This window comes from Clupea harengus, chromosome 9 (assembly GCF_900700415.2).
Source record: "Clupea harengus chromosome 9, Ch_v2.0.2, whole genome shotgun sequence".
NCBI lineage: Eukaryota > Metazoa > Chordata > Actinopteri > Clupeiformes > Clupeidae > Clupea > Clupea harengus.
The window spans coordinates 22,333,547-22,344,969 of NC_045160.1; the positions used below are offsets into that span (position 1 = coordinate 22,333,547).

The following is an 11,423-nucleotide window of genomic DNA, read 5'->3' on the forward strand; positions in this document are numbered from 1 at the left end:
CACAACATGAGTGCTCACCAGAGTTATTATAGTTTCAAATTAAATTTTTAATTTTATTTATATATATAAATATTTTGCTTATTTTTTCACAGCTAGTTTTAGTTTTCGTCTTTAGTTATAATAACCCTGGTAGACCCCACTCCATGCCCAGGTCAAGAAGCCCTTCAGTGCTTTTGCTGAATGCGCCAAATCGAAACTGTTACAAGCTACAGTAAATGTTTCTGTTAGGGGAAAACATGCAGAAGAAATAAAATGTCTTCATCTACACATAGCTTTCAGATGAGGAGTGTCCACAGCCGGGTAGAGCTACAGTTCCGTACCAGCTTTCAATTAAATTCAATTCAATACAATTGTATTTATATAGCGCCAAAACAATACAATTTTCTCAAGACGCTTTACAGAGCCCAGGGCCTGAACCCCCTTAGAGCACAATGGCGACAGGAGCAAGGGAACACTCCCTGATAAACCTTAAACAGAACCGCGGCACATAAGAGGGGCTTTCTAAAACAGCTTTTATACTAAATCCATATATGAACTAAGCATCTCTATGAGAACATATACGCCAAGAGACTTGTCTGTGTGTCTTTACTCATGGTGAATTTACTCAGGGTAACTCTGACTTGCAAAGCATAAAATATGTCTGAAGTATGAAGTCTAAGGCAAATTCAGGATGTATCTGCACTATGACACAATATGGTGTGTATTTCTACAACTGGTGAGTTGCACACTGAAGCTCCCCCCCCATGCACAGTAACTGGTGTAGTGAACCAACACACTGATAAAACTCATATAAATGAGCCTGCATCTACTCGAGCTACGCAAACCTCTACATTCCATCAACCACCATTTCCATCAGCCGACCCAGCAAAACCCCTCCCACTCCATCTGCACGTCCGCCCCCACCCCCCCCCCCCCCCCCCTCTCCCTCTCCCTATCCTCGTTCTGTTCCCCTGCTACTCCAATGCACTCTACTTCAATCTTTTGTCCATAAGTGACTCAAAGCGCCCTACCCACCTCACACGGGCTGTGCGAACTTTGCCAGTCACTTCAGAGCCCTGTGTGCCCTCTTGGCCGCGGTCGAAAGGCGAAGCAGCCCAAATCCAGACTCCACGTGTCCTGTCATTCTCAGAGACTCCTCTAAAAGTCTTGATCAGTGGGCTTCCCATGAACAGATCCACTGTAACAGCCTCACTAACACTCTGACTGGAAGGAAAAGTAACCAAAAAAACGAAAATAAATCCTTCAAAGGTTTTGATGCTTTGCCCCTTTTAACAGCTAGCTGAGTTGTTCCCTCCGAGCTCTGTTCCTCTGTCAATCTGACTAGAAACCCCTCTTTCCTCCCTTTATCCCGAGGTAAGATACTTACTTTTCAGATAAAGCATATTATGATAAATCGGCTGAACTCTGTGCGTGTGTGTGTGTGTGTGTGTGTGTGGGTGTGTTTGTGTGTGTGTGTGTGAGTGTGTGAGCGTATCAGTGACTCACAGAGTGTATCTAACAAATACCGTGATGTTGGAGTGAAATTTGTGGTGGTTCCACAACACACAACCGGAGTTTGACAATTCTGTCCATGTCAGTGTCCTCCAGAGCTTAGTAGACACACACATGCACACACACACCCTGTCTCTCCCTGTCTTCACAGCTAGCGCCTGGTAAACCCTGTTCCTACTGTTGGACTGGTCCTCAAGTATATACTAACTCATTATTATACATAATGACAGGATATCTTTTATACTTTTCACCTCACCAACCGCCTAGCCTATCTATAATACACCATTTTATAACATAAGACTGTTGGACTAAGCAGGTTGCACACAGTCCAACAGTGTCTGATTATTCTGGGCACAATTATTATAACTCCAAGCCAGACTTTGCAGCCATTATGTGCCCCTTTTAGACCTTTTGGACCTTCTAGAGAAAATAATTATTTAGCAATCTACCAGCCTTTTCCCACAGATTTGTCTATTGTAACAGATTGTGTAAGTGCTAGTAGGCTTTATGGACCTCCTGATGAAAATACACTATGTGTATTGCATAACGACGTTTATTTCCGGATGAATATTAATATTAAAGCTTTTATTGATTACTATACTATCTTTATGAGGCATAGAGAAGACTATGGAGTGTGTAATAATAATAATTTTTCAAAATAATCACCAACAAATTAAGTGTAACGGCAAGTTACACCTCTATGTTGTTTTTCTTTTGACAATAACACATAAACATATATTCTGCATGCGTGTGTTTGTGAGTGTGTGTGCATTTTAAAGATGTCATGCAAAATGTGAGGTTTTTTGTAAGAAAGAAAATGAAATGTGTTTGTGTGTGAGTTTGTGTTCGTGTTTATGTGTGTTTGTGTGTCTGTGTGGTTGCATGGGTGTGTGTCTGTGCATGTGTGTGTGTGTGTGTCTGTGCAAGCACAATTCTGTGTTTGTGTGCATCTGTGTATGCGTGTGTGTGTGTGTGTCTGTGAGTTTTTGTGTAGGCGTACAGATTAGATACTGTAAGCCTCTTATGTGGAGGCTGTGTCCTTAATTTGAATCTGTGCTGGGTCCTAGTGCCACCAAGTTACACTCTACAGGAAAATTCCAGCGCAAACCAATAAACAAACATATCATATGTGCCGAAAACTAAAAACATTATAACTGAGAAATGACCGGTCGCATAGTCAGACACACAACTGTAAGGTTTAGAGTGAACTGAGGTTGCAGATGTCATAAGCAACAGGCTGAGAATTTCTTAGGAAAATCAACAAATTAATTAATTCATTTGGTTATTCATTTTTCACAATTCATTTTATCTATTGTCCATCCAAGTCACACTTAAGACACTGCGAACAAAACACGAAAGCCTATAACACTACGGGCCATGTTATGCTAATGACAGACCCAATACAATATATTCAAAGAACAAGAAAAGGCAGATTGCATAAGAGGGAATTTTATGTTTGTAAATATAAATGTGTTAATGTGGAAAATGTATTATAGTCGTTATGTATCAATATGATTACGTAAATATCTTACACAACCAAGAAATAGAGGAGTCGTATAAAAAATCGAAATACATAAAAATAAAAAAAATAGTCATCGAAAAACACAGGCGGATAAATAATGTATTCTTAACATTTCTATCAAATCAACACAAACGAACAATAATCATATCTTAACGAATGTTCTCTTGTTAACGGCCGATTTTTGATGAATTTCAGGAAAAATGTATTGATTTTAAACAACCTTTTGCTATAGTTTGTTTTTGTCTAGCCATGAACGAAATTTTTTAAATGCTAAAACTGACGGAAAATAGTCTGTGGAGGCAATACCAGTGGTCAAACATAACAGGTGCCTGTGGGCGCGTGGGCGAGCGCGTGCACGTTGCCGAAAGTATACAAGGCGCACTTTTGAGGTCTCGAGACAAACCCCCTCCACCATCACCATGACCACCACCCCATATTCGCCACATCTTCCGAAACCACTTTGTCACATTTGATGCCACCGTTAAATCACCAACGAATCTTTCTGCCCGATCACAGCCAGAGACAATCAGACCCTGTGTGTGTGTGTAAAGTCATTAAAATACGAAGGCATACCTGTACAGGTGAACAAACGCTGATGTGTCTTTGTACAGATCCGCAGAACGCAAAAACACACGCAGTCTGTGCGCACCGGCAGATGCAGCAGGTGAGGACATTTATTTGAGAATTTAAATGTTCAAATACACTCTGCTATAGTCTCTCTCTCTTTATATCTCCGCCTTGGCTTTACAGATTCAGATAAACCCCTTATACAGTTTGGGCCGTACATGGGTCTGTGTGGATTTTAAACTATAAGAAATCCGATTCAATTAACAGGCGCAGAGAATCGGCTTTGGACACAGTGAAATGGTCTGGCCGGAGGAGGATAGGCCAACAATCATCCAGTGGACAGTGACAACACCACCGTGTACAGAGTAAAGAAAGAAATTTAACGAACATGTTTACACTGGCCTGCGAATTACAACACCCCTTGCCTGCTGGGGTCTGGTGGGTCTTGAATAAACCTTCCCGATCAGCTACGCAATGTCTTGGCGTATGCGCAAGGCATTAGCCAGGCAAGGCAAATCGTCTGAAAAGCACCAACTGATTTCATCCATTTATTAATAAAAAAAATAATTCGTTAACCACTTCAACCAAAGGAAGGAGGACTCCAGACTTGGGACAGAATATATTTTAAATATACATTTGGATTTTTGTTTTATCTATCCAGTTTATCTTCTACATCTTTCTGATCAAACATTCACTTGTTGTGTTTTTCATCACTAAAATGGACTTGAATGGCCTAACGCCCCTGTCCAGTTTAAATAAAATGAAAAATATAGTCTAAAGCAACAGCACATGTCACCAGCAACAACAACAACAATACAAACAATTAATAATAATGATAATGGCAATAATAAAAAGAGAACTTTGTGCTCAAACAGAGGAAAAGAGAGTGTGCAGTGGATAAGTCGGGGATTTGATACAGAACAACACAGCCTTTGTGCGTTTTTAATCCGGCCTGCACTGCACCACCCCACCCCCTTTTTACTTCCTCAGACAGACTCCATCGCCCAATTATTTCTGTATTTTGCAAGCGAGGTACAATTAATGAAAATGTTTGTCCCTTGCTCCGTCACGTAATCCCGGAGACTGGACAGTTGCTGGTTATCAGTCATTCCAACAACATGTAAACATGTTATTTGACTGAATCGTGTTTTTCCCCCAGTATGATCTGTATGGCATGGAATTCGGTATATGTTTTTTTCTCTAACATGGTGGTCCCTAACCTGCTCTTGCTAACCCTGATGTTATGAGCAATGAGACCACTGAAATCCATGTTATCAAAATTATAGGGCCTACAAGTTATTTTTTTTTTATGACAGGGCCGTTATAAAAGTCCAGGAATACATTCCGATTATACACACAGAGAAACGTTTCAAGTGAATTACTATAGGCCTCTATGTAGAAATTGTAGTAATATTGCTGTAAAGTTTGTTTAGCATGAGGAAAAAATACCGCGCATCCTGCATTCTTATGGAATAACCCGGGAACTTGGAGGGGAAGAAGATAAAAATGATATTTTCAAAGCCTTTCGAACACTTGAGCAGAGAAGAAATAGTTGTGGGTGTGTTTAGAGGAGGGAGTGAGAGACGGAGAGAGAGAGAGGGAGGGAGAGAGAGGGAGGGGTCACAGTGTCCACTCAGTAAGAACTTGTCTCTAATTAGCCAACCTCTTTCTTGGTGCGCTCAGTTCTGCGCTCTCACCCCAACTCTTCGTCACTCGCAGGACGCACGTCTTTAACCCACCGCCGCACTTAAGAGTCCCGTTCAGCCCAGGGAACCCTAAACCTGACCCCTGCCAGACAGAAGGGACTCGGCGTATCGCATCCCTCTTCAAGCCGGCGGTCACACCAGAATCGAGCGCGTTGCCTTTGGACCGCCAGATGGTCATTTACATCGGCATCAACAATTACCAACTTCGTTTGTTAGTTTGAGAGCATTGCGTTTCAGTCAGTCTATACTGCCTGTGTAGATCGTGAGGTCAGAGCTTACAAAGGCAGTCTAAGTGTGTTTTAAGGTGACGGTAAAGGCACTGCAAGTGTTTCAGAAGTACGAAGGAGGATACGAGACATTGGACCTGAGCACTGTGCTTGTTGCAACAAGTGTCAAGTCAGGCTGAAAAAAAGAGAAAAAAGAACTATCCACCTGAAGTGTTCTGATAGAGTCAGGGTGCAGTGACATAGACAGCGTGACAGAGAGATAGACGAAAACAAAGAGAAAGACAGAGAGAGAAAGAGAGATACACCCCCTGGAGAATAGACGAAAGAGCCGGCCCCCGGCGTGAGTGTGTGTGTGTGTGAGAGAGAGAGAGGGAGAGAGGGGGAACGTTTAAAGCCGGCACAGGCATGATGTCCTACATTAAGCAGCCTCATTACGCCGTGAACGGGTTAACTCTGTCCGGGCCGGGCATGGACCTTCTACACTCCGCCGTTGCATACCCAAGTAAGTATAATTAATGAGATTTGTTTTACATTTTAAAGATTGTTTTAGTTTATTATTATGAATTTGAGTGAATGCGAATAGTTTCATGATTTGGAAACATCTATAGAGAAGCGTTGCCAGATTTGCCCATCACTGGGTTGCTGTACTCCTTAATGGACTTATGCTACATTTTATTTTGGATTCATGGTTTTTATCGTGTTCATGAAAAGCAATGGCTCTACAGAAAGACATGTGTGTTTGGTGTATGGACATTGTGTAACCTGACAGATTGACATATCGGAATTTGTCTACTATGCTTCGCATTCCAGCACTGTATTCTTTCCAAATATGTTTTTTTGGGGGGGGATTTTCTGTGAAGTGATGCTGTGTACATTTTCCTTCGTATCATTATGAGTAAGTGGAAGATGGTAGTGAAGATGTGGATTATTTTCTTCGTTAAATTGCTTTATGATGCTTGAATGAGAGAAAGGGTGAAGGACAAATTAATTGTAGTTTAAACCTTACTGGAGGTTTCCAGCCACTGTTGCCTAAGATTCAAACATTTTAGAACGACTGAAAAACATTTTATCATTAATGTATCGATGAGCTGAAGCTTGACAAACGATCGGAGGAACTGTCCCAACGTAGATGGGCGTGAGCCTCAAAACCACCTATTCATTAAGCAAATATGTTGGTGGCGTTCGTTAGGCTATAACCCAAAATGCCAAATAACAATTACAGTAATATGGCTGTTAAAACGTGTATCGCTGTAGCTATTGTATTTCCCAGAAATAAAATCAACTTCCATAGACATTCCCGTTTTTGGTGCAGTTACCAGCCACAGAAACATTAGTTGAGTTTCAGAGATAGCCTACAGACTGGGAAAGATGGAGGTACGAGTTACGAGGTACGTGGGCTATGCCTCAGACGAAAAAAAGCCCAATATTGTCGAGCATTCAGCTTACCCTGAAATGATACCCTGTAATTGTTGTAAAACATCGGATCAGCTCATTGATAAGTCCATTTCGATAGGCTTGCATTATTTCGGAAATGAGATTTATATTGAGCGTAATACATTCATAAAGTAAGCCATCATTTAAATGATTGCTAATACTCTGCTTCCACTATTGGAATCATTTACAAGCTGATTGTAAAGAGATGTACTGTGCGTGGGTTCAGACTATTATTATTATTTTCAATATTTCATACAGGCTAAACGAGTTTTCTTGTTAAATCACATTTTGGTTTGCAAAATTGCTTTCCCAAGACCATCTTTGGTTTGCAAACTATCTAGACAATATGAACATTCGCAACCTTTTTGACTGACATAGCAATTTCATGACAAATCTGTCGTCATTCATTTCTGGACGATTTGTCTTGAATAAAAATCGAATGGTAATATGTGAAAAAGCTGTAGGCCTACATTGCATATTCATATTTTCTGAATTTCTACCAGTTTGAATGAACATAAAGCTTTCTCTTTAGCCTTTGTTATCAGTGTTTAGGTGACTCTTTAAAACAATAACACACGCGCATAATTACAAACAATCATTTCGGCGTGTTGACATGCATATTCATGAGGCGTCTTTGTGTAATGTTGGTTATTCAGACACTCCTCGGAAGCAGCGCAGGGAGAGGACCACCTTCACCCGTGCGCAGCTCGACATCCTGGAGGCGCTGTTTTCGAAGACACGCTACCCTGACATCTTCATGCGAGAGGAAGTGGCGCTCAAAATAAACTTGCCGGAATCCCGAGTCCAGGTGAGCCTTCCTTTCCACTCTCTTTTATTCATCTGTGACTTAGAGCCTCTCTGAAGCGATGCCACCATAGCGAGCCGCTTACTGTATATGTTTCAAATTAAAAGTGTGACATGACACTAGACCTCTTTCTGATTATTGTTCATTTGAGTGAGAATACAGAGGATTGTAGGTCATGCGTCATACCAAGTGTCTTGGATACGTCATACTTAATTCATTCAGGAACAACCTTCTGTTTTTAGATTGTTGTTGTTGCAATGTAGTTTTGGAGTTTGGTTTGGCAAGGGTTAGGGCTTGTAGCATGAGACAATATGAACTTATTTGAGAAGAACATTACATTATCTGTGTAAGTGTAATAAGGACACTTATTAATTAAGAGAAAGTCAACCAAACCACACTGTAAAACTATGACCAGTTTTGTTTGCCCACAGACACTATGACTTTGCCCATTTGTGCGAGATATAGGCCTACAGCAGTTCATACCCCATCTTAGTGTTGAGTAACTCCCTGATATGAGGCCGTTAATAAACCCTTGTGTGTCCTGTTCCGACAGGTGTGGTTCAAGAACCGGCGGGCCAAGTGCCGTCAGCAGCAGCAGCAGAGCAGCGGCCAGTCCAAGCCGAGGCCACCCAAGAAGAAGGCCTCTCCGGCCCGCGATCAGAACGCAGAGGCCAACAACAGCCAACAGCCCTACAGCCCCGCGCCGCCTCCACCCGGCACCTCCATCACGCCCAGCTCCAGCAGCACCAGCGCCACCGTGTCCATCTGGAGCCCGGCCTCCATCTCGCCGCTGCCCGACCCGCTGTCGGCCTCCAACACGCCCTGCATGCAGCGCACCTCTGCCTACCCCATGACTTACACCCAGGCCCCCGCCTACAGCCAGAGCTACGGGGCGTCCTCCTCCTACTTCACCGGCCTGGACTGCAGCTCCTACCTGTCCCCTATGCACCCACAGCTGTCGGCCACCGGGGGCGCCCTAAGCCCCATCACCGCCTCGTCCATGGGCGGCCCGCTCAGCCAGTCCCCGGCCTCCCTCTCCTCCCAGGGCTACACCGCTGCCTCGCTAGGGTTCGGTGCCGTCGACTGCTTGGACTACAAGGACCAGGCGGCCTCGTGGAAACTCAACTTCAATGCGGCTGATTGCCTGGACTACAAAGACCAGAATTCCTGGAAGTTCCAGGTGTTGTAGAAAGAGAGAGAGAGAGAGAGAGAGAGACAGGAAGAGAGAGAATAGAGAGAATGGATAGAGGGAGAGAGAGATGGAGGGGGGGTGTCGGATAGAGGTGGAGGAGGGGGTGAGGAAGGCAATAGAGGGCAATAGATTCAAGCTTTCATGCAGAAAACATTAAGAGATCACTTTGGACCGTGCACAGAGGGCGCTGGCATATATACTTGTGTTTTTTTAATGGATCATGATGATGACCATGTTTCAATTTTTTTGGTCATTGACTTTGATCAGTTTTACATAGGCTACTGTGTGCTTATACTGTGTGAAAACTGAAAGAAATTGGACTGTTATTGTTGAAAATCAGGAAATATAGGCTTTTGGAAAAAATCTTAATGATAATAAGTTTAATTTATTTATAAGTGAGTTGCAATATTTTTGATTGTGTGAAACCTGAATCATCAGCGTGCTCAACAGCCTGATGAGTTTTTAATCAAAATAATTGAAGCGCCAATCACTGAAGAAATGTGAATAAATGAATGATGGTACTTTGACTAAACCACCCAGGCAGTTCTAGGAGAGCCTGATGACTTTGTGTCTGTGCTTGTTTGTATTTGTAAAGCATTAAGATGAAAATAGTTAATATAAGAAATACTGTCACAGCTTTGAGTGACATTCAGTGTTTTGCCTGAAAGTACTTTTCTTTCCTGCATACAGTTATGCATAGGCAGGCATTGTGACAATGATATGTATTAGGGTTTGAGAACACACACATTAAAATGACCATGATGTGTATTTATATGTGTTATTATTCTGTATGGTGAGTCAGACTACTCCCCCTTGAGGTAGTCTTCTGATATCGTTCTTCACCTTAATATTCTACACGTGGAGTCATTTTCTTTTTCTTTGTCTCGTTTAATTTTTTTCTTTTAACGTTTGCAACCAAGCTGCTTATCATATTCGTGAACTAAAGTGTTCCGAGCCAAACGGAAAAAAATTCCAAAAAAAACTAAAACAAAAAAACAAACAAAAACAAAGACACTTGGAGCTTTGCCCTGATAGGTGCTGTAAAACATGAACGCATGATGTCTTCTTTGAACAGGTTGGCAGAGAGTTGAAGAGCACGCATGTCCGCAGACAGAAGGTTGTCCAGGGATACTGTTTCCTTGACGCGGTGAAGTGTAGGGTTCAGATTCGGGTTTAAAATGCACACCTCTTGCCTTCTCTGTGGCCGATGGCGAGAGCCATGCATTGTGGGACATGTGAAGAGAGTGCCCATATCTCAGTCTCTGTTTCTTGTATATTTTGTTGGACGGATTTTTACTATATCAGCAACAACTCAATTGCCCTTTAATGACTTAACAACCCTTTTGCCGAAAATACAGTAATGATAAAGAGAAAGGACTGAGAGAGAGAGAGAGAGGGAGGGATAGACAGAAAGAGAGAGAAAGAGGGGGATAGAGAGAGAGAGGGAGGATACAGTGAAAGAAAGGGAATGAGAGGATATGAAGGTTTGCTTTGCCCTTGCACAGACAGCATCAACTTTCTTGCAGTGGTTAAAGACAGGAGGGGTAACATTGTGTATTGATGTATTGTAAATTTTTTTTGTATTAGACTGTAAAAAATTCTGTTTTCTTTGCAATTGTGAGTTCTTTGAAGTAAAATTGTTGTTAATTTGTTTGAATTGATATCATTATCATTATCGCTATTATTACCGGTGTTGTGACGTCCACAGCTGTCATGAATATCGCAATTATTCTGAGTTGTGTTTTCTCTATATCTTTTGTAAATATTAAAAACTTTACTTGAAAAGAAATGCAATCATGTTTGGTACCAGCACTGTGTCATCCAGTCACAGCACACTCTCTTTCACTCCCTTCATTTCTAGAAGACTGCCAACTTTTTATTTTTGTCTCTTTATTGTCTTTCTTTCTTTCTATCTTCTTTTGTTTGTTTGTTTTTCTTTGCTCTGATCATTTATCTTTTTTTCAAACTCAGGGTTTTTAATTGGTTAAGGCAGCAGCTTCTAGGCTGCGTGTGCTCTGCCGTGTGGCTGTTCATGATGTAACTAACTCATCAAAGACGAATCACTGCTTTTTTTTTCTGATACGAATGACTCCCCCACTTTTTGTATATTTTGAATGTTTCCCCCGCGTGTTTGCTTTGACTCCTCCAGATGATAGACTTGGATAGTGGTTATGTTTTGAGACATTTAATTACTGACAATAAAAGAAAATGCAAGCTACCTGTGTTTTCTCATCCTTCAGGCTATACCCTTACAATTATTGCAGCATTTGTTTATTGATAATGAAGCAATGTTCCACTAATTGATAACAAGATTATTATGCGGTGTTATAGTTATCATTACTAACGGTTTATTAACCCTTAATTGCATGGCCTTAGACATGATTGCATGATTGTTGTGGGAATTGGGCATTAAAGTTTAAAACAATTGTATTGCATTTCCATGGACAGGCATGCGAGGAATATGCACCTTAAATGAGAT

The 11,423-nt window shown here is 41.7% G+C and overlaps 1 protein-coding gene and 1 long non-coding RNA gene across 3 annotated transcripts in view; one reads left to right on the top strand and one right to left on the bottom strand.

Annotated features, from left to right (window-relative positions):
• Positions 1-5,134, bottom strand: part of LOC116221856 — a 15,040-nt gene extending 9,906 nt beyond the window's left edge. The window contains exon 1 of the long non-coding RNA XR_004164321.2: positions 3,587-5,134. This is a non-coding gene — a long non-coding RNA (uncharacterized LOC116221856). The remainder of the gene's footprint in view (positions 1-3,586) is intronic.
• A 200-nt stretch (positions 5,135-5,334) lies between these two features.
• On the top strand, positions 5,335-11,162 carry otx5 (orthodenticle homolog 5). 2 transcript variants are annotated; one of them, XM_031573863.2, is made up of 3 exons: positions 5,335-6,015; positions 7,595-7,755; positions 8,306-11,162. In XM_031573863.2, exons 1-3 carry the CDS (start codon positions 5,919-5,921, stop codon positions 8,939-8,941), a joined length of 894 nt encoding a protein of 297 aa, XP_031429723.1. In that variant the 5' UTR covers positions 5,335-5,918; the 3' UTR covers positions 8,942-11,162. The 2 variants fall into 2 exon arrangements, with proteins under 2 accessions (XP_031429723.1, XP_012693836.2); XM_012838382.3 differs by having other exon boundaries at positions 7,604-7,755.
• Positions 11,163-11,423: the final 261 nt, after the last annotated feature.

Coding starts and splice junctions, on each gene's coding strand:
- otx5 (XM_031573863.2), top strand. CDS start 5,919: ATGATGTCCTACATTAAGCAGCCTCATTACGCCGTGAACGGGTTAACT. Junction 6,016..7,594: donor CTCCGCCGTTGCATACCCAA/GTAAGTATAATT, acceptor TGTGTAATGTTG/GTTATTCAGACACTCCTCGG. Junction 7,756..8,305: donor TGCCGGAATCCCGAGTCCAG/GTGAGCCTTCCT, acceptor CTGTTCCGACAG/GTGTGGTTCAAGAACCGGCG.